The sequence below is a fragment of the Papio anubis genome, chromosome 5 (assembly GCF_008728515.1).
Source record: "Papio anubis isolate 15944 chromosome 5, Panubis1.0, whole genome shotgun sequence".
In the NCBI taxonomy this organism is placed as follows: Eukaryota; Metazoa; Chordata; class Mammalia; order Primates; family Cercopithecidae; genus Papio; species Papio anubis.
Genome location: NC_044980.1, coordinates 44,611,645 through 44,635,325, shown reverse-complemented (window position 1 = coordinate 44,635,325; position 23,681 = coordinate 44,611,645). Strand labels below are relative to the sequence as shown.

Below are 23,681 nucleotides of genomic sequence, written 5' to 3'. Positions count from 1 at the left end.
CAGAAATCACCGGTCTCTCGCTCGCACTGTGTCACTCGCGCTGGGATTTGGAGACTGGAGCTGTTCCTATTCGATCATCTTGCTCCGCCCCCCACCGAATACTAAGTTGTTTTATAGCAATTGAGAACATGGCTATTGTCTGAAAAACTGCTATATTGTCGTAGTAGCTTGACAACCAAGTTGAAACATAATAAGAGAGCTCTAAAGCTTAATCACCATACTAATGTTAGTTGTATTTATTCCTAAGATTTCATCAAGTTTTAATTCCGAGTATTCTAGGATGTTTGAGTTTATAACTTGCAGATATTTATATTGAGCCTAGTCATGATTTTCTTTCAATGCATGTTTTAAAATTCAGTGTAAATTTGTTAATGTCATCAGCCACTGCTAATTTTTTCCTAAACCTATAGTACATCTGACACTGTACTAGTACTTAAAACGTTTCAACTCTTTACTTTTCTTGGAACTTCTTGGAATTACAGTTTTCAGTGTGATGGGGGTTGTAAGTCTTAAGTACCTTTAGTTTTTTTTTTTAAGTCGGATATATAATTTTTACTCAAAGAATGAATAGTATAGGAAACTAATAGATTTCCCTTGGATATTTTTTTTGCAGCAAACAATTATGAGACTGGGAGCTTCTACCTACCAGGACCAGCATGGGTCTCTGGAGAGAGGTTATAGGCCAGAGAATAACCCTTGAACTCTGATCTCATGAGAAGCCACTAGGTGACCTCAGGGGCTCCTGATGGTTGAAAGTATGTCCACAAGAATTCTTACTATGTCCCTATGTGGCTTATTTCTTGAAAGCAGCTGAGGTTTGTAGGACGAGTGAGACCAGCCTGACTTCCATGGCTCTTCCTTTTACTCTTACTATTCTGATCAAACTAAGTCCTCACTTTACCTTCAAGGATGTGTGGAATATGTCATGTTTTTTCATAGCTGTAATCTAGCCAAGTTTTAGATATTTACCTTTATAAATCTTCTCTTACACATTAGGCTTTCCATTTCCTTAACCATTCCCACCCTTCCCCATTTTTTCTTTTCCAATTTGTCTGCATTTTCATGATACCGAGGTGCTCCAAACAATAAAATATTCAAGGAACAGACACATATAGACTGAGACTACGATGCAGTGTCTTTATTTATTAAAGCTGTGGTATTTATCCACTCATTTATTCAATAGATATTTAGGGAGTTCACTGTAGTTGCAGACACTGTGTTAGATAGACAATGGTGATATAATATAATGGAAAGTAGAGATAGATGTGATCCCTGGCCGTTTTACATTTAGTGTAGTTGGAGAAATAGACCTTTAAAAACAATTGTCCACATACATACAAAAATAAAAAATATTTTATGTACATGAAGAAAAAGACATGATTCAGGGAATGTATTACTAGGCTACCTGACCAACTCTGAGAGTAATTTCTTCATTCAGTCTATAATTGCTTATTTGGGTTTATTATGTACATATTGTGGTTGTGGCCTTTCTTTATGTGTAACAGAAGAATGACATGGTTGTTGCCTAATATAGAAGTATCAAGGGGTGGCTTATGAGAATTTATGCCCACACAAATGTTTTTGTAATCTTATATGAAGTATGAATAAATATCTTTAGGACACATTGTTATGTTTTATTCACTAGTAATTTAAACTCTAAGCAAAAACAGCATGCTAGCTAAGGAAACAGTTTTACTTCAAATCCTCCTAAACTATATTTTTATATTCCCGGTTTGCCACCCCCTCATTTTCACCTAAATAGATATTTTAGAGGCACCACTGCTTATCCTGGGATTAGATTTAACACATTCTAAGATTCATAGGCTACACAAGTTCAGCGGAAAGAGTACAATGACTGTGGCTCAGAGACCATGGGATTATGCTGGAAGAGTTGGTAAGCTCAGCTGGGCATACAGAATGTCAGGAAGAGAAGTTGAGGGGAGAGTATTGCGAGTACTTACAGGTAGCGGTTCTGCAGAATACATTTTAAAAAAGAGGTGTGACGGCTGAGTAAATAGGCTAGCCTGTCTAAACCTCCTTGATCAGGTTGGGGATTTGTGAGAGAAAAGGTCAGAGAAATTAGAGAGATTGGGTAGAAATGTAAATTAAGACATTTACATCAATTTTAAATTGCCAAGAGTTTTGACACAGTTTAATTCTCATAAACATATTCTATAGGTTGATATTTCTCTTTTAATCTTTTCTGTTTTTATGTGACATCATATGGGTTTTGAAATAATCACTTTTGAGTTAGTAATCTGCAAACACAACAAAATTATTATTTTAAGAATTGCTATTTTTGATGCATATATAAAATCAGTTCTTGAGTCTTTACTTTTTTTTCCCAATTATCTCTCTGGTAGCAAAAAATGTCTGAGATTTTATTTCTTCACAAGTTTTCTATTTTTCTTGTTTGCTTTTTAAGCTGTTGAAGAAACCAGATACACAGCCTGTCACTTAAATTACCCAAAGGTAGAAACCATACCTTCAAAAAGTGAACCAAAATGTGCAAATTACAAAAACTTTTTCAAGAACTTAGTAAATGTATAAATAATTTAAAAATTTCCTCTCAGTTACTGGCCTACATAAAAAAGCAAGTGCAACTTCTACCTACTAATGGGATTCTGTTATCTATTGAGCAACATCATATCATCTATATGTGTATTTTCTATTGACGCAAAAAAGATTTAATAAGTACCACTAAATGATGAAGGAAAGGATGAAAGAAGATAGGACAAAAACATTTCTTGTTATACCTATGCAGAAACATACATACATGAGTTCTTTGTGGGTAATGTAGTGAATTGGAGTGGATATTCATTTGATTCATTTGTAAGTGATAGAAAATTTCTCACTATTCTGACAGTTCTGCTTAAAGTATGCTGTAGGATTGGTGTGAATTGCTCAGAGAATTAAAGAAACTCAGTCTTTACTCCTTTAATATTCCATAGCAAATGTTGCTCTGCCCACACACCCTCGATATTTGTTACAGACCTGGAAACATATGCTCCTGTTAGAATCATTTTCTTCCTTGTCACATCACCCATTCTGCTCCATGAGATAATACACAGCTGTCAGTGGGTGAAAACCTCAATGCAGTATAATATCAAATAGCATCTTTAAACATACCGTTTTAGGGAAAAGAACATATACTTATTGTCATTAATGGCATTCTTATTTATCCCTGTAGGACACTAAATATGTAGAAATGAATAGTATTTAACTTCAAAAATTTGTTGTTAAAATAAGTAGATTTGATTATTTTAGAAAATCATTTTGAAGGAAAAAGATATTATGAAATTTATAATCATAAACAGAACTTAACACTTTTTAAATTGAGATTTTATTTGATCACATTCTTGGCTATCTTTGATCATGAGCCTACATTTTAATTTGGAAAACAAAGACTTGAAAATATATTAGGAGCAAACATTTGGGATACCCTTGGATTTATTTTATATTATAACATCTAAAGCATTAGCTGAAAAAGTAAATATGCCACTAGACCTTTTAACTTTTCATGCAATTTAATCCCTTTATCTCTACCTTGTTTCTAGTTCTCTTGATAGTCTTCCTGGCAACCTACGGACTAGCACTATGTTTACGGCTTGATGAATGTTTGTGGTGTTGTCATGTACACAGAAGACTTGACCGTTCTCCTTTGTGTCTTTTAGGACTGTTCTTTATAAAGCCTAACCTAGAACTTGTACTATTTTATAAGACATTATGGATTTGTTCTTGTTTTCTTGAGGATTAGTCTGTATCTAGTTCTCTTTGGAGGAATAGTGCCAAGCCTAGGAAGCAGCACATATTTGTTGACAAATTAATATTTGTGCCATGATAAATATGCAACCCCAGGAACTCCGTAGCAAATGCTGTCTTTAAATTTCTTTAATACCAGAACTTACTTAAAAGATGACCAATTGATTTTTGGAAACCCAGAGTACCTATGGTGTGCAATTTATGAACATGTCTTAAATTCTTTTTTAGTCATATTTAACTGCTTCATATTAGGCATATTAGGTCTTCATTTTTGGGGGGGTCCTTGAGGGAAGTATTTGCATATAGTATGTGTATGCATTTCTCACAGTACTTAGAACAATACCTGCTGTGTACATATTTTTTGAAATTATTATAATGTAACTATTTGGAGAGAGTATTTGATACTACATTTGACTCTTGCTTCCCAAGTGTTTTTTGTATTTAGAGCATCTGAACTGACTTTGCTCAATGCACTGGTGAGATATCTTTGTGGGCTAAGGCAGAAATAATTCAGAAATCCCTTTTGAAACAGGTGATCTCCTAACTCCTCTGTTTAGAAGTTGTGTGCTACTATATGGGCATAAGGACAGGGGAGCTATCACTTTGAGCCTCTGGGAATGTAGGTAAACTCTCAGTGGCTTCTATATCGAAAGACATAGAGACCAAAGGCCAGACATTGAGCTGTACCTATAGCATCGTAGCCCATTCCCCTTCTCTTGTGAAAACAGTTACGTAAACTACCTGCTCAGATAGGTGACTAAGAATAGGTGGTGGGTCACGTGGTGGTTGGGCCAGGGAAATGGCAGCTTCAGGAGAGAGCGGGACTTCGGGCAGCAGAGGCAGCACGGAGGAAGCCTTTATGACCTTCTACAGTGAGGTGAAACAAATAGAGAAAAGAGACTCGGTTCTAACATCGAAAAATCAGATTGAAATACTGACCCGTCCTGGTTCCTCTTACTTCAATTTGAACCCATTTGAGGTTCTTCAGATTGATCCTGAAGTTACAGATGAGGAAATAAAAAAGAGGTTTCGGCAGTTATCCATCTTGGTGCATCCTGACAAAAATCAAGATGATGCTGACAGAGCACAAAAGGCTTTTGAAGCTGTGGACAAAGCTTACAAGTTGCTATTGGATCAGGAGCAAAAGAAGAGGGCCCTGGATATAATTCAGGCAGGAAAAGAATACGTGGAACACACTGTGAAAGAGCGAAAAAAACAGTTAAAGAAGGAAGGAAAACCTACAATTGTAGAGGAGGATGATCCTGAACTGTTCAAACAAGCTGTATATAAACAGACAATGAAACTCTTTGCTGAGCTGGAAATTAAAAGGAAAGAGAGAGAAGCCAAAGAGATGCATGAAAGGAAACGACAAAGGGAAGAAGAGATTGAAGCTCAAGAAAAAGCCAAATGGGAAAGAGAGTGGCAGAAAAACTTTGAGGAAAGTCGAGATGGTCGTATGGACAGCTGGCGAAACTTCCAAGCCAATACAAAGGGGAAGAAAGAGAAGAAAAATCGGACCTTCCTGAGACCACCAAAAGTAAAAATGGAGCAGCGTGAGTGACCACCCAGGTCACAGGCACAGAACCTTCCCCCTGCTATCTCCCTTCCTGCTTCGAAGGACTCATTCTTTCCTCCCACTTCCACCCCAACATAGAGTAGAATTTGCTTTTTAGTCCATTTTGTTTTCAATACAATTTAATATTGATGAGAGTAATTCTTTTGTACATTGAAATGAGGGGCTTGGTTTAAAAAAAGACCTTCCCCTCTCCCTGCCCCTAGAACAACCAGGACTGGAAGGTGCCACCATTGGTGCTGCCTTCTCTTCCCACAGCCTGTAACTCAGTGTTTTGTACTTCACTGAATTGTGATGGTTAGAAACTTCGTGGATAGTTTGTGGAAATCATCCGATTAAACATATTGCTTAAAATGGTGTTGCTGTGACTTCAGAGACAAGCCTGGAAGGGGCACCTTAGGAAGTCCCTTTGCTTCAGTTGCTCGCTTCTGGGTGTGCTCCCTTTGAAGGCCCAGATGAGACAGGGAACACTTGTCGGCACACAGAGTGGCATCTGATGCCCTGATGCCCTGCAGTGTTTGGCATGTGCCCCCGTCTACTGACCAATCAGTGTGGCATGAGGTCCACGCCACCCAAACCTTTCACTTTCCAAAGAGCTAGCCGTCCTCCACCCAGTACCATGTCCTAGCCTGTCTGCATTTGTTAGTGGTAATATTCTTTATGTATAATAAATTTTTATACCCCCCCCCCAAAAAAAAAAGAATAGGTGGTGGAAGTATTGTCATTGCTTCTCTACTAAGTGTACGATTTTTTAAAAGACTTCTCTTAAATTCTTAAATTATTTATCTGAATATGTTGGAAAGAGTGCAAGTACAGCAATTGGTCTTGGGTTCAAAATCAACTTGCATAATTTTCTGCTTACAAGAATTTAAGAAATACCCTTAATTAGATGGTTTTGATTTTCCTCTTTTCAAACTTAGACAAGGTTGCATACCTCTTTGGTTCTTCGAGTATCAAACAAGACCATGTCTTTAAAGTGTCTATTAGCTAATAAATATTTTATTTATTAGTTGACACTTTATTTAATATTTAATACTTTATTTCCCTAATGCTGCCTCCTTAATATTCAGTAAGATAAATTGTTATATCTAGAAATCAGGATCATTAACACATTCCAAAGCTTCCATAAAACATGGACATTTTAAAGACTGAAGGGCACAATTACGTGTTTGATTTTGTACTGTCCATCACACCTGCAAACTGGAAAAATAATCCCAATGATATGTATGGCATTGGCAGCTTACATATTAATAAAGAGGATAAAGATTCTTTGACATCTGTAGAGTAACAAGAAACACAGGGAGGTGACTTATATTATCAGCAAGAGGAAAAATAAACTGGATGGTTTGAAAATATGCAATGTAGTGGGAGGATTACAATAGCAATGAGGGAAGAATCCATCGGAAATTAAAACTCCAAACTTGAATAAACTTTAACTTAGCCATGTAATTAGACAGAAAATAATTCAATCACTATTTTCTTTTCATAATTTCACAGTGGTTGGATGAAAGTATATCAGCAAATATAAAGCTGTGTGTCACAGTCATTCAGTTGACTGTGTGACTTTTGAATGAAGACATTCAAAATAAAATATCTTCAATATGTATGTCATGGGACTGTCTTATCAGTAAGATAACCAACTGTCAATATTATTTTTGTCCTTCTTTAGAAACAGCTAAAACATAGACCTCAGTTTACTGAATTGTATACAAGAGTGAATGGTACTTGAATACATTTTTGTTGAGAATGACATGACCACTGACAGTATTTTTGCTTTTCTTAGAGGAATAAATTGTTAAGACTTAGAAGCAGGAAATGAAATTTAAAAACCACTCAATTGTCCATCAAATGAAAATACTTAGAAATTAAGGAGTAGTTTTAGATTAAACTTCTTGAAGAGGTCTAAATTTAAACACTGGGAGCTATTTTATACATTATTTCTAAATAATTTAAATTAAGGATTTTTTAAATGGAAAATCTACATGACATTATAAAGACAGAATGCTGCAGAATAGATGTTCTTAATACCCAGGGAGTTCTGTTCCAGTCTGTATCCTTTAATAAAAGATATAGACTTACAGAAATATAATTCATGGGTTATATTTAGGGGGGAACAGATGTTTGGATTCTGCAAAGTGAAACTTGTGGCCTTCATTTGAAATGATTTTGAGTGATACAATGTAAGTCCTGTTGAATGATATCTTTGTTCCTGTTGTCTAAAGCAAGAAGATTAAAACAGTTTAAAAACATGCATCATAATTCTACCATTTGAGGAGAAATAAAGGCTTATACCTGATTAATTTTGAAATCATCCAGAAGAACAAATGATCATATTTATTTTTAACTGGAATTGTGTAATGCTTTTATAAACCCGCATTAACACAGATACTAATTTGGAATTTGATCATTGGGAAATCAGCAGTATGTATACCATTTGCTAGGCAATTTAAAGATGATTGGCATTTAATTTGGCTAGAAATAAGGGCTAAAGCAGTATTTTTGGAGACTATTTATTAAGCAGTCTTTATCAAATTATTGTTGACATCATAGTATGGCAGAGTATTCATTGTTCAGTAGTAGATGTGCTCAGATGCTGAAAATCACGTAGAGAAATTAGGATAGGCATTTGGGACAAGAGGAGATCAACTCCAACTGGGATGGAGATCAGGTGAAAGGGAGTTCTGTGAAGGAACTGGAATTTATTCGACTGTTGAAGTAATATCAGGCAATGTAGAGGTTGAGTTTGGGTTTAGGAAAAGGAAATCCCAGTTGTCATTTTGGGGTGAGGGATGGCAAAGATGATGACTCTGAAAAAGGGTCTTTTAAATTTAGCTTGGGACTTTGTATGTGAAAAAATGCAAGATACGGAATTGGGACATACTTAAGAGGATTTTAATGGTTACATTTCATTTTGTAAGCAATAGGAAATTCTAGTGGATATAAATAGGAGGCAATTTACTAGGGCAGATAGAAACTGGAAAATTACAAAACATAATGATATAAGAACTCCATCCAGGATGATGACAATGGAACAAAATGAAAAGCTGAATTTGAAAACTTGTATTAGGGGAGATATAGAGCTGGGCAGGTAATCAAATGCCAGAGCTGGGCAGAGAGAGGAGTCAGGGACACTTCTGAAGTTTTATGCATAGTGGATGGATGAAAGAAAAAAAAGCTATATTATAATGAACAGAAATAAAAATATAGGGTGAATTATTTTGAGACTAAAAGATTAATTAGTCTAAATTTAAGTCTAGTGGGATGACTGTTCTATCGGGAAATTTGGAAGCCACTAACTATACAATGCCTAACTTCATCATAGAGGTTAAAGCCAGTGATCGATTTGAGAACCATTTACATTAACATATTAGTTAAACATGTGCAAGTTGGTGAACATGAAGGGAGAGAGTGAATAGAAGGAAGAAGTTAAGTAGAATTGAGTCATGTAGAATGCCCGCATTGTTAATGTGTAGGAGTCAGATAAGAATTGAGAAAAATGAGTTTATGCTAATACAGAAATATGAGTGAGGAATTATTATAATGTAGAATCATAGAAATCAAAAATTTGAGAGAGTTTCAAGTAGGAGAGGTGAGCAGCTATAGTTGTAAAATTCCACAAAGAAGAGTATGTGAAGCAATATAAGATTTTTAATATTGACAAAAGGTTAACACACAATAAAAAATACAGTTTCAGGAGAAGGGGGAAATAGACAAAACATGTTTACTTTTGCTTGGATTGGTACACAACTTAATACTTTCATAGGTTTTAAATTTCTATTTCATTAGCTTAATTTAATAAACCATTTTCATGAGTAACTAAAACAATGCACCACCCACACATCTCATGTTCTCATTGGATAAATTGCTAGTTTATTGGAAGGCATCTAAATGCCTTTAGATACAGTCTAACATTTTTTATTCATAACTTAGGCTGAACTTTCCCTCAAATACGATCATTTTGCAAGGGTTTACTATGTTAAGAAAGTGAGCATATTTCCATTCCAAATTGCCTATGTTTGAGTTGTCTGTATTTTTAAAATATATTTCCTTCCCTCCCTCCATGGATAATAAATCTGTCCTTGTGAGACATCAAGGCATTAGACCAAGTAGCAGACCTGGCCAATGAAACTTTTTTGCAAAGTTTCTAAATACCTATCTTTTACAAAATATCTATCCCAGTGTGAATCTTAGTATTAAGAGGACTGGGAAGAGGACCTTGCATTTAAGAGAAGGTACTTTATGGTAGTTTTCAAAACATGTGTACCCAATCATCAGGCTATTAGATTTTAAACATTGAATCAGTTTTAAATAAAATTTGGGACATTATTTTGAGGACTATTGTTGTTATAAGAATTAAATCCAGCTGGGTACTTATTTGCTTATTTATTTATTTATGCAGATTGATAAATAAGTTGTTACAAACGTGCTCAATTCATGTTTCATATTTATAAAATAATTGATATCAAGAGGCCATTCTTCTAAATACAATGGTCCAAACTGTTTTACTGCAGCTAATGATGTTTATTAATCTCTCAGAGTACCACTAATTTTCAAACCCATGACAGTTCACAGAAGCAGCACACTATGGCTGTATATCAGCCAAAGAAGTGCTATATTTCATAAGAAGTTATCAAAAGTGTTTATCTTTTGAGAATTCTATTTCTTTCTTTTAGAAGTGAATCTTAAGTGTGAGTTGATGGGACAGGTTTATGACATCATTTGACTTTGACTGTAGATAAAATAGGAGCGTCTGTAAATCTGGTACCATGTCAGGAAATTAACTGGAAATCTTTTTATTCGATTCTGCTTAATGACAAATATTTATTTCTTCATAGAGAAGGGAGAAAAGAATTTTTCATTCAATATTTAGAGAGAATATTGTAAATACAAGCACCTTTAGTAGTAGTAAAATATGGCGATTATTTAAATCTCATTAAAGCTTTAGGTTAGAAATGTCTGACATCAGGCTATTTCAAGTAGAGCAGATAACGTAAGCAACTGGGGCTGGGGAACCTTAAGAAGAGTGGGAAGTTCTTGTTAGGAAAAAGGAGGAGTTCTCCTTATCACAAGCCTTAGAGGGTTGCATGTGGGTAGAGAAAAAAATGTATGACTGAATTTGAAATTCTTCTTGATTTAATATCATAGACTAATCTTTACAATGCCACTTTCTCTCTTCTAAAAATCTGTAGGGAGTGTATCACCCTACATAAAAAATAAGTGGCCTATGAAAATTATTTCATTAGTAGTTAATATTATACTTATTAGTGATAATATATTATTTTATTTAGCTTATTTTGTATATTTCCAGTAAAAAAGGTAAAATAGTTACCTAGATTATGACTTTGCTGTACTTATCATTAGTTTTCCAGTGAGTGTCCTCTCTGCTTTGCTGGTATTTCAGAGAAAGGAAGTTTCTACATAACAGTTTCTTTCTCCACCCCCTTCAGTTGATGGGGATTTATTATAAGGAAGGAGAAATAAGTAAAGAGTCATATCATTGTTGATGTCAGGCTTTGTGGAGAACTGGCACCTTATTCAGGATACCACAGAGATTCCAGTGTAAGATAGAGCTCTGAAGCTATCATTTTTGGGTCGTGGCTTCTCTTCATACAGGTTCTATATGCTACACTTTGCATACACTATTTCTTGTAGTCCTCACACAGAGTAACTCTAAGGGTAGTAGAAAAAATGGAAGTTTATGGCAACTAAATATCTTGCTCCAAATCATCCAGTTCGTGAAGCTAGGATTTTAACTCTGGTCTGCCCTCAAAGTCCAACCAAGTTCTTTTACAAATATCTGGGACAGGATGAACATGTAGAGGACTACGTGCTCACAAACCAGATGTTCCCGGTAAGTCCTGCTCTTGCAAACGAAGCAGGGCGTTCCCGATAAGTCCTGCTCTTGCAAATGAAGCAGGGCGTTCCTTCCCTGCAAACAGGGAGGACAAAGGAGCCAGCTGCAAACAGCAGGCCCTGGGGGCTTGTTTATGTGTAAACATCTTGAAAATCCAGAAAGTCAGGGAAAGGTCAGAAAAACAAATGTGTCTTGTGACTTGGCAACATTCCACAAATGACTGTATAAAATAAAGGAGAGTGCGCCATCCGGGGCGGCCGCCATGTTTGTCTTGTCTTGTGTTGTCTTGTGTGTTCATTCCTTTGTTTAGGAAACACGCGGACCCCAACAGAACAGAAGTAGATAGATTATATGATATGTAAAATTGTCTCAAATACACAACTCTTTTTTTTTTTAGATATCTAACCTAAGATAATATTTCTAACCTGTTTCCTATTTTATTTATTTTAATGTATTCTGTTGTAAAAATGAAAATCCTCAATAAGTAAAATCCAGATCTATATGCAGGACAAATTAAGAAATCATTGTTTACTTTGTAAATGGCTCTTTGGCTTATTATAAAAAGTTTTCTTTAAATATCCTCCATTAAAGTGTATGTTTTCATTAAAAATCCAATTAATAAATATTCTTAATTTGCTGTCTTAGACGCTATCTTATAGCAGAAAATAAATAGAAGAGAAGAAACAGTTTTGAATTTTAAATAACTTAAATCAGTAATGATGGAAAAAACACAAACGAATAAAAAATAAATTAGGAAGCATGTTGAAAATATATGCTGCTCTGGAGGTTGTAAAAAAAAAACAAAACTAACAAATGAGGGGAAAGAAGGATGAATAAAAAAAGCACATGTGATTTTTAGGGCAGTGAAACTACTCATATGTATACATGTCACTATGTATTTGCCCAAACCATAGAATGTACACCAATAGTGAATCCTAACATAAACTGTGGGCTCTGGGTGATAATAAGGTATCAGTGTAAGTTCATCATTTGTAACAATTTTTTTTTTTATGGTGGGGGATGTTGATATTGGGGAGGGACTATACATGTCTAGGGGCAGGGGCTATATGAGAAATCTCTGTACACTCAGCTCAAGTTTTCCATGAACCTAAAACTATTCTGAAAATAAAGTCTACTAAAACAAAAATAATAATAATAAAAAAACTCACAAAAAATCTAAGAAACTCATTGCCAGAATGGGATTTGAGGGAGAAGTAGAATGCTGTTAGGTAGAAAAATAGCTGGGATGGAAGTAATCATATCTCCTGTATGTATACCCAGATAGGCATGAGGGCAAAGCATGAGCAAGTGCCCTCTTGCCTGAGATATGGGATGTTTGCCCTCAATTGTTAAAAGAGGGGGCTGGAAAGGCAGGAGGAGGCGATATCATAGAGTGCTTTGACAAACAGACTAAGTTGTTTTCATTTAATTGAGAGAGTCATTGCTGTTTGTTGACCTAGCAAATTGATTGTTAGGTAAGTTGCTTCGGGAGTGGTGAGACTTGATTAGAAAGAATAGACAGGAGACTCATGAGGAATTTTAAGTGAAAGGTGGCTCTGCCCAGACCTGAGAAATAGTAATGGGAATGGAAGGAGGGGAGAGATAGGAAAGATGATATGGTAATAAAATGTGCAATACATAGAAACTGAGAGTTAAGGAAAAGAAGGAGCTTGGGTATCTCAGACAAATTTTGAGAGTAAAGAGCTAGAAAGAAAGACTCATGGGCAATTAGGTAAGAGATTTTCATGAAGTCAATTTTTAAGAACCCATTTTTTTTTTTTAAGAAGGTATATTGATTGCACTTCCAGAATAGGTGATGATTGTAATTTTTTTGTTACCTAAGGAATGAATCCATGCTAACTAAAGACAATATTATGTAAGCATATAAAAGCACCTGTGGTTTTGTCTGCAAAATAGAGTCAATGTTACTTTAAAAGGATATTATAGGGTTTAACCTACTGGTATTGAGATATCTAATGGCTTCAGACTATATTAAGTATTGCTAGCAAAAAGCTATAGTGTGGTAAGCATTATTACTGTAATGAAGAATGAATGGTGCTTTCTTTTAATCTCTATTGCTCTGAAGGATGAGATATTAGTTTTCCTTCAAAAAAAAAAAAAGGCTTCTATCTTAATCACAGAAATGCAAAGATGTCTGTAGAAATGAGTATTTTTCATTAGATTGCTGGGTGCTTCCCACAAAATTGAATTTTTTATGGTAAGTGAGGAAGGGTAAATGGGTACTGACTAGGCCACTGGCATTGTTTGTTACAATTATATGCCAGGATCTGGGATTAGCATATATCGTTTCATTTAATCTGTAAAACCCTGTATATTTGGTTCTATCATAATCTTCATCGAACAGATTAGAAATTGTAAAATAAAAGAATTTAATTGACTTGTCTCTAAATAAAATAGCTGGTAAGACTTTCTGAATGACGACAGCTGCAGTGGGAATCGTAAAGTGCAAATGGATGAATACAACATACATTTAGGTGTGAGAACTAAACAGCCTTGGTGAACGATTGGATATGGGTTTGAGTAGATTTAGGGCCAGGAGTTATTTAGGATGGCTCCATGGTTTCTGGCTTGCAAATCACATATAGAGTTGTTCCATTCCCTGAGATAGGGTATATGTGGGAATATATGTGGGAGAGGAGATTATGAGTTTGAGCTTAGGCATGCTGTTTGAGATGAGTGTGAGATATGCCAGGAAAGAGATTTAACAGGCTGCTGATTATGAGGATTAGGAGGCTTAGAAGATAGGAATGGATTGACAATAAAGCTTTTGGGGTCATCAGTTACAAATTAATTATTAAAGGCATGGATGGGTGTATAATATTTCTCAAGGACAATGTGTAGAATAGAAGATAAAATGGCTATATGTGACACCCAGGGGAACAACGGCCTTGAAGGGGAGGGCAGAGAGAGAAACTTACAGAAGGGACTTGATAGGAGTGCCCAGAAGTGAAAAATCCTCAGGATACACACAGTTTCATTTTAGAGTTTAGTGATGCCATTTCTTTGTGAAATAGCTGTTACAAGATTGCTCCTCCTCTGCATCTCTCCTCTGTCCTTATTGTGTTGAACGGTACATTTTGCATTTCCATTGTGAGAAGAAGATACAAAACCATTTCGTTTAAACTGCCAGTGCATGTTGTATGACTGACATGGATATTTGTATACTTGTTTCAAAAATTATAGGCAAGTTTTGGCAGAAATACTGGTGAAATCTTCAAAATGACAAACGTTTATCCTTTACAACATCCTGAGGCTGGAGACAGGGGAGATAGGGCCTATTATAGTTTTTTCTTCAACTACAACTTTTATTTCAGGAGTCATTCATAATTACAGATGATAGTGACTTTGAAAGGTCTATACACATGTATACCTCACCAAAATGTAACTCAAATTGTCTAAGTAGGAGTATTCATGTAAAACAAAAGTATCTTGGTGAACAGACATTTTTTATCATGGAAGTTTATATTGGTTACACAAAACTGCTCAAATAACATACCTATGACTAGGAAAAAGTAACTTATGTTTCTGGAGACATTTCATGATTATACAGTTGTGTTAGCTTTTTTTTTTTTTTCATTTTTACAAGTATACACTGTAACAACTATAAATATTTGATTAACAGGAGTGTCAACAGACTGAAAGAACCCTTATAAAAATAACACTATAGTTATGCCAAATGAATTTAGTTGAGCTATATAAACCAGGAATGAAGTTCTCTCTCAATTTTAATATTTCTCTCAATTTTAATTTTAATATTAAAATTTAAATTTTAAATTATCTGGTTTTTCTCTCAATTTTAATATTCTTATCTCAAAAGAATATTTCAAAAGGTACCTAGTAATCATAGGCATGTTCAGAATTAAATTAGAAATGTTAAAGATTTTTTTTAGCTGGGCATGGTGGCATGCCTGTAATGCCAGCTACTCGGGAGGCTGAAGCAGAAGGAGAATCACTTGAACTCGGGAGGCGGAGGTTTGAGAGAGCTGAGATCATGCCATTGCACTCCAGCCTGGGCAACAGGAGTGAAACTGTCTTTCAAAAACACACAAACAAACAAACAAAAAAAGAATTTTTTTGGAAAAGTAGTGACAATATATTTAAAGTAGTTGTTCAATAAAGTAGTAATAAAAACACAAATTTTTTGTAGATTCTAGTTTCAAATATGGAGTAGAACCTGTTCAGTTCTTAGCATCAGACCAAAATTAGTTTTCTTATTTCAAGCAAAAGAAGAATAAAGCATAAAATATTTGGAGTACTGCAAAACTCCAGGGTATTCTAGATTCCATGGCAAACCTAATCTGTATTCCTTGAGATAAATTTGCAGTACTAAAATTTTTAGAGTATCCTATTTATTTCTGTTTTTTTTTTTTTTCTAATCTATGATTGGTAAATTGACCATCTAAAATAATTCAAAACATCTTCAAAGAGCCTTCCCAAAGGCTTTCTTACATATATTCTAATCTTATACTTCTTTGTAGTTTCTGTCTATATTTGGTATTAATTATAAGGCAGGTTGCTTTTTTGCCTTTTTACTAAATAAATATGTTCTTGATTTTATTTGTATAATGCTTCATATCACATAATTTTTAGAATTTCATAATTATAATGCCTTGGTTTAAGAATATATTAATTTTACTTAGATTTAAACATATAGCCATTTAAGGAATCATTTTTTTTTAAATAAAACCATTTATTTGTTCTTTTACTTGTTGATCTCACTATATGTCAGCAATAATTTTTCATGGGGGGGATAGGCTCGTTATTTTCTACATCTTAAAATCTGATTTTTTTATTTGTTGTAGGTTTTATTGGGATTTAATAATGCTTATAATGATGGTTGGAAATCTAGTCATCATACCAGTTGGAATCACATTCTTTACAGAGCAAACAACAACACCATGGATTATTTTCAATGTGGCATCAGATACAGTTTTCCTACTGGACCTGATCATGAATTTTAGGACTGGAACTGTCAACGAAGACAGTTCTGAAATCATCCTGGACCCCAAAGTGATCAAGATGAATTATTTAAAAAGCTGGTTTGTGGTTGACTTCATCTCATCCATCCCAGTGGATTATATCTTTCTTATTGTAGAAAAAGGAATGGATTCAGAAGTTTACAAGACAGCCAGGGCACTTCGCATTGTGAGGTTTACAAAAATTCTCAGTCTCTTGCGTTTATTACGACTTTCAAGGTTAATTAGATACATACATCAATGGGAAGAGGTAAGATGCATCTTTTTCTTTTTTAAAATCTATATCAGAAAATTGTTAATTATGGCTGTTTTACAATGAACAATTACTGTGCTATGCGTAATGAGTTTTATGAAATTCAAGTAGAAAAATGTATATGACTCCTCTTTTCCATGCATAAGTGATATATTGTATTCATAAAATACATGATCAAATAATGGATTTGAATGAACTAAAAAAATAGCGATCATTTTATGCCAATTTATTGTATTTTAAAATAAATACACTTTAATCAACAATTATTATCCTGATCAATACAACCCCTCTCCCACTTTGGTTTTTTTAAAACCTAATATAAATACATCAAGTACCGTCTTTTTTTTTTTTTTGAGACGAAGTTTCGCTCTGTCGCCCAGGATGGATCTCGGCTCACTGCAAGCTCCGCCGCCGCCCGGGTTCACACCATTCTCCTGCCTCAGCCTCCAGAGAAGCTGGGACTACAGGCGCCCGCCACCACACCTGGCTAATTTTTTTTTTTTTTTTTTGTATTTTTAGTAGAGATGGGGTTTCACCGTGTTTGCCAGGATGGTCTCGATCTCCTGACCTCGTGAGTGCCACCTGCCTCCCAAAGTGCTGGGATTACAGGCGTGAGCCACCGCGCCCTGGTACCGTCTTTGATAAAGATGTGTAGGGTCTGATTGCTAATCTGGCACATCATTAACTCTATGAGATAGTGTGGTTTTTGTCTCCTCTAATATTGAAGTTTCATTGAATTCATGCTGGGGTAAAAGAGATTGTTTCTTTATTTCCAAGTTATATATATAATGGCTTTGATTTTAGCGTATTAATTTTGCTCATTGTTATACCTTGCCTATAGTAACTTATTATAATTTCTCCCTATTAGTTCATTTCATAATACTAAAAAAGAACATATTCAAGAGGGACGTTAGTACATAGAAAACACAAAGAGTATAGTGAATAAATGGAGTGAATCTGATCAATCATGGCCCATATTTTGCTGAATAGGGCATATGTTGTTGTTAGACAGTGGGTGAGACCTGAGAGGACTCAGCCGACTGGAGTTTCCAAAGATCTGTCTTAAACCATCTAATGAAGGACATCATGTGTTGGTATGTGTTGGGCAACATTTCAGTGTACTTATTGGGTAAACTGGGCGTGGGATGCAAAAGACTTACAGAATACCTAAACCAACACTAATGAGAGTCATATGAAGTCATATACTGGCTATAGATTATTGCTTTGTCCCCTGCAGAAATACTTTTTAGCATTTTTAAGATAAATTATGCTTTTAAATATGTCATAAAATGGAAGTTCTGTTTGATTTCTGTGAGGCGGTAGCAGTGTTTTGTGTGTGCTTGACAGTGACATTTTGGTTCACAGGATTTCAGGAAATGACATGCAATAATAAAACACTGCATAACGCACTGATAAAAAGGCATAAAAATGGATCATTCTTAAATATAGATATGGGATATATTTAAAATCAAATGAAGCACATTTGAGAAATCAGATTCATCTTGTAATTTTTCTCTACATAGCACATTCCATCTAAAATGGAAGAAATGTTCAGTTCTCAAAGCTTTTTAATGCTAATTTGAGATTAATACCAAACCAAGATGATTCTTGCTAGTAATTGCAATATTTATTGAAGGCTTATTACATGTCAACTAGTATGTTTGGTTCTTTACATATATTAGCTCACTGAATCTTCCTAACAACACAATGATGTAAATATAATTATTGTCATCATTTTACAGATGAGAACAATTAAATACAATAAGGTAACTTGTCCAGATTCATAGAACTAGTAAGAAGTGGAGCTGGGATTCCAAACTTGGCAATCAGACTTACGAGCCAGTGTTCTTAACTGCAAAACTATATCGGTTCTTACTATGACATATACTGCTTTTGTTATAAATATCTTAATATTCTACTATTTTATAGACTGTCTAAGAAATTATAGGGAACTTTTCTTAAATAAGACTGTGGGCCATGCAATGCAACAGAGTTGAATAGTACCTCTTGAAACAAGGCCACAGAAAAATATTTTAACAAATATCCTGTGAGAGGAAAGTCACTGATATAAATATCCAGTCAATTAAAAATACAGTAGCAATGTGACTATTTTTAATATCTTGTGGTTTTAGCCCAGTTACTAGAGAATGGCAGCAGGATAAACAGATGGCATCCTATCACATAAAATGGCAGGCTGTGTGGTCATGGAAGAGTATACTCCTTAACACCAATGTCCTTTGGCTTCTGGCAGTAATCACAGGCACCTAGATCTGTGTAACATGATGTGTTTTAAAGATGCCGTGATAAAATTTAAGAACACCAGCTCACTGCTATCATTATTGTAAAATGCAATTTAATATGCACTTACAGACATTTGGTAACCAAGCACATTCAGGCTAGAGTTGTGAGTTGGCAACATGTTTCTTATAAATAAATGAGCTTGGTAATAAATGAACCATAAGCCCATTTAGGTGAAGAATGTTTTCTTGATTATATGATACCCCATACAATATCATATATCTTGGGTATTTAATGCCCGTTAGTAATCCTGTTCAACAGGGAAGAAACAGAGTCATAATCCAGAATGTAATACAAATTCATCTTTCCATCACCTACATGTTTCTAACCATAATCACCAAGAAATTTGAATGATTCCAAAACTGGAAATCTCTCTACCTGATTTTTGTAAATGCCACCAGGATGTGTTTACAAGTAGAAATACAACAAATAAATCAGAAAAAGTAGCTCTTTGAGCTTTTGCAATAAGAATGCAGAGGAAGATGTGAGTTCACCCACATGTCTTTGGTTCTGAGTGTTTTAGTACCAAGCTGGCTAATGCTAAATTCAGCAAATTTGGGGAAGTAATGTGTGAAGTCTGGAAGCTGCCACTGTTCTAAATGAATCATTCCTGAGGAAAGCTGCTGCCTTCTATAGGAAGCTGCTTCCATCTTCAACAATACATTTTTTTTTTTTTTCTGGACTGAATTAGTTCAACTGAAAAACAAGAAAAAGCTCTGATGCCAAATAAATTAGAAAAATATTATGAATCAGATACAGAAGCTTTAAAATTTTGTGCTTATGTTATTATCATTACTAAAGCTGAATTAGTGGTTAATACAGGAGGAAATAGCTGATTTGAGCAACTAATTTATGAAACACATGGTGTTAAGAAGTGAGGAGGGAAGTTGTTTTCATGAGTCAGTTATAAGATCAATAGATTTGGGATGTAAAAATAGCTTTCTGTGACATTACACTGAAACTTTGTATATATTGCCAGGTGAGGTAAAAATCAGAGACAATTTAGATAAATCAAGCCAGAAATTCATTTTCATGTAGTAGCTAGAAAACTGAGGTGAATCTTTCCCATTTTTACATTTGGGTTTAAAAAACTATTATTTGAATCAGCATTGTCGTTATTGTTATTATTAAATATAATAAATAAGACAGTTATCCAAGCCAGACTGCTATTTCATAACCTATCACAAGGGGAACAAATTCAGTGTGATCCTCCTAAAAGAGACATACGGTGAGGAAATCCCTGGAAATTAAATGGAATATGTGACAATCACAAGCCACTGAAGAGATAAAGAGAGATTAAGAGCTTAGCGAATAGGAGATTATTCAGTGTGTAAAGGTGAAGAGTTCCTTTACAGCTGCTGATCTCAGTCATTTTATCAACAGGAGATGACCTTCGAAATTTTTTAGAGGTTTAGGAAATATTAATTGCAAATAGAAATGCTACTTTGTAATGATTATCTCTTTGTAAGACTTAACGTCATAGATAAAGCATTAATTATTCTTAATTTTAGAAAGTGGGAAATGCATCATTATATAATAACTATGGCTTTGGAATATATAGCTATAAGATTTTACTTTTTATTCATAATTTCCTATCTCTCCAATCTCCCTTGTATAGAACTGGGACATAATACAATTAATTAAATACATTTTGGGACAGGAAAGAAGGCCTATGGTTTTGATTTTACATATCTATAGCAATTTCAGATGAATAATGTGTCTTGAACATTTCAATGCTTGTCTTGAAACCAATATTAGATTTTTATACTGGCTTAGAGATAGTTTTATATACAAATTATGTATACCAACAGAACAGTGATAAGGAAATTTATTCCATAGGGAGCTAATGCAGTTTACAGTTTCTGTCTTTGGTTAATTTTAGCATTCAAATTGGTGTAGAGTAGAAACTAACTCTTACTATAAATTGCCTATCTATAATTATACAATGCATATTCTAATTACTTTTATATTTTAAAAAACACATAGGATTCTAAGACTTGCCATAAGCAAACAGCAGAATTTTCCCAAACCTGCCCTGTACCAGAACTTAGAGAACCTCCATATTGCTTGTCACATCAAATCTGTGTTTCCTTGCTGTGCCTTCAAAGCTCTCCAGCACATTCTTCCCTGGTCTTACCATCGTCACTTCATATTTGCACCCAACTCTTTCCTGTTTGTTTTTGTTTCAGTTTTACAGTGCTGCTTGCAGGAAATGATTCTTTCTGCTTCTATAATTTTATTCCTGCTACATCTCTGATTTGGAAAGCCTTTTTTTTTTCTATCACTCCTTTAAAAATCAGACTAAAGGCCAGATGCAGTGGATCACCTGAGGTCAGGAGTTTGAGGCCAGCCTAGCCAACATGGTGAAACCCTGTCTCCACTAAAAAAAATATATGTATACACACACACACACATATATAAATTAACCAGGCATGGTGGTGGGCACCTGTAATCCCATCTTCTCGGGAGGCTGAGGCAGGAGAACAGCTTGAACCCAGGAGGCGGAGGTTGCAGTGAGCTACGGTCGTGCCATTGCACTCCAGTGTGGGCGACGAGAGCGAAACTCCGTAAAAAAAAAAAAAAAAAAATCAGACTTCAACTCATTTCCAGAAAGTATTCTGCATTGATGCACTCTACTGTGACAGTCAATACCTTTACAATGAAAATTTCTGCTGGCTCTACATATATTTGTTCATGATAATTTGGTTACTAATGCTTTATTACACATATTTTCATTTCCTTCTGTCAGACATAGACATCATAGGGAAGAATCAGTGTCAAATTTTGCCCTTGAATCTTTTTGTATATTAGTGCAGGGTTATAAACACAATAAATAATCAGAGCATGCTTATCCACTAAATACTGGCAATCTCCCATGTTCTAAATTCGTTAAATAATAATAAGAGAGTATCCGTTCTTCACTCCCAGGCATTTACTGAGTAATCTATATGTGGAGATGCTGCAAATAAGGATAGAAGACTGATGCCAATATTGTAAGAAAAGCAGATGTGAGCAAATAATCACAGATGGTGTGGGAAGTAGTGGCATAAATAAGGGAGTGAACAACACAATTGCTTTTGCATAAGATGAGGCCTTCAAACATACTGAACTGAATTTTGAATCTGGGGTATAGATTACCAGGCTGAACAAGTGGGCCAGGCAGACGAGTGCATTCCAGAAGATACGAGATACAAGCAGCCTAGTGCAGTAGATGCAGATTCCCAGATTGAGTTTGGAGATGCAGACCAAAATTTGTGCTAATGATGGGCTTACTCAAAAGGTGCCATTGATGCATTTTAGGCAGGAGATTTACATTTTAGCATGCTACAGAATGACGGAGATTGGAGGCCACTGTGGATAGAGCTAACAACACTAGTTAGAAGAGAGTTTTATCACTTCCTTGCATTTTTTTATATGCAGTCAGTGTCAAACACAGTACCTTTTTAGATAGCTAAGAAAAGTTTTATCTTTGCCAAGTACTCTTGCTGTCGAAAAATGTTTGTATCAGTTAATGAAATATGACAAGGCCTTCTATGAAGTCTATTCGCAGTGTTTTACAATTTTAAATATCAATTATATTGGAAGTTTCAATTTTTATGATCGTATGGAATGGATTCTATAACAGAAATTAGTGTATATTTCAACTTCGACATTATTTTCTATGTAATCTAGGGAAAAATCACATAAAGTGACTTACGTGATTTTGATTGCCCACAAACAATCAAACAGTTGTGAAGTTCAAATGAAATGAAGCATATGGAAGTTATCTGAAATATTTAAATGGGTATTTTTGTAATATTTATAAATATCATATTTATGATGACATCTTTCTGAAATTAGCACATCTACTAACACCAACATTATTGCATGTGTGTGAATTGCCTGATATGTTCTGCAAGCAAATATTGATTCTGCTAAAGACCACTAGGTGTCCTCTATTGGTTGTTACTTTAAGGTTCTATCTTCTAAAATGCCCAGCTGTTTTCTTTGAAATTATTCATTTACACTCTCCTAGAATCATCTGTTTGCTTGGCTAGTTCATTTCTTGAAAAAAAAAAAAAAAGAGAGATGACTGTGGATATTCATATATGTAAAATGATTTCTAACTATACTTTCTTCTCCAATTAAACAGAGTTTTAAGTTCCTTCTCTAAACAATTATTAGTATTGTGAGATAATTGTTTTCAGTATTATGTACTTTTTAATGTGATAGCTTAACAGATGTGCTGAAATTTTAACATACAATGTAATGAGTTCTATGTGGAAATGAAATGTTAAGTCAAGGCAACTGCTGTGTCACCCAGGCTGGCAGGTAGTTGGTTCCATCTCAGCTCATGCAACCTCCGCCTCCTGGGTTCAAGTGATTCTCCTGTCTCAGCCTCCTGAGTAGCTGGTATTACAGGTGCAGCCAACATGCCTGGCTAATTTTTGTATTTTTAGTAAAGACAGGGTTTCACCATGTTGGCCAGGCTGCTCTTGAACTCCTGACTTCAGGTGATCCACCCACCAACATTATTGCATGTGTGTGAATTGCCTGATATGTTCTGCAAGCAAATATTGATTCTGCTAAAGACCACTAGGTGTCCTCTATTGGTTGTTACTTTAAGGTCCTATCTTCTAAAATGCCAAACTGTTTTCTTTGAAATTATTCATTTACACTCTCCTAGAATCATCTGTTTGCTTGCCTAGTTCATTTCTTGAAAAAAAAAATAAAAGAGATGACTGTGGATATTCATATATGTAAAATGATTTCTAACTATACTTTCTTCTCCCAAAATGCTGGGATTGCAGGCGTGAGCCTCTGCGCCTGGCCCGAAGACAACAAAAAAGTTTTAACAGGGTGTGCATGGTGTATATATACATATGTTAGAGGTAAGATTTAATTTTATGCATGTTCTTTGGTCAGTGCCCCATGGCAGATCTGTATCATCTCAGTGCTTTTGAC

The 23,681-nt window shown here is 34.9% G+C and overlaps 1 protein-coding gene and 1 pseudogene across 2 annotated transcripts in view; both read left to right on the top strand.

Moving 5' to 3' along the window:
* HCN1 (hyperpolarization activated cyclic nucleotide gated potassium channel 1) overlaps positions 1–23,681 on the top strand; it is a 423,498-nt gene that overhangs the window by 38,198 nt on the left and 361,619 nt on the right. The window contains exon 2 of the mRNA XM_003899650.5: positions 16,013–16,436. Coding sequence (XP_003899699.3) covers positions 16,013–16,436 — 424 coding nt within the window. The remainder of the gene's footprint in view (positions 1–16,012; positions 16,437–23,681) is intronic.
* On the top strand, positions 4,526–6,018 carry LOC101008137 (annotated as a pseudogene). Its single transcript, XR_647977.4, has one exon. The product of XR_647977.4 is annotated as a dnaJ homolog subfamily C member 8 pseudogene (transcript).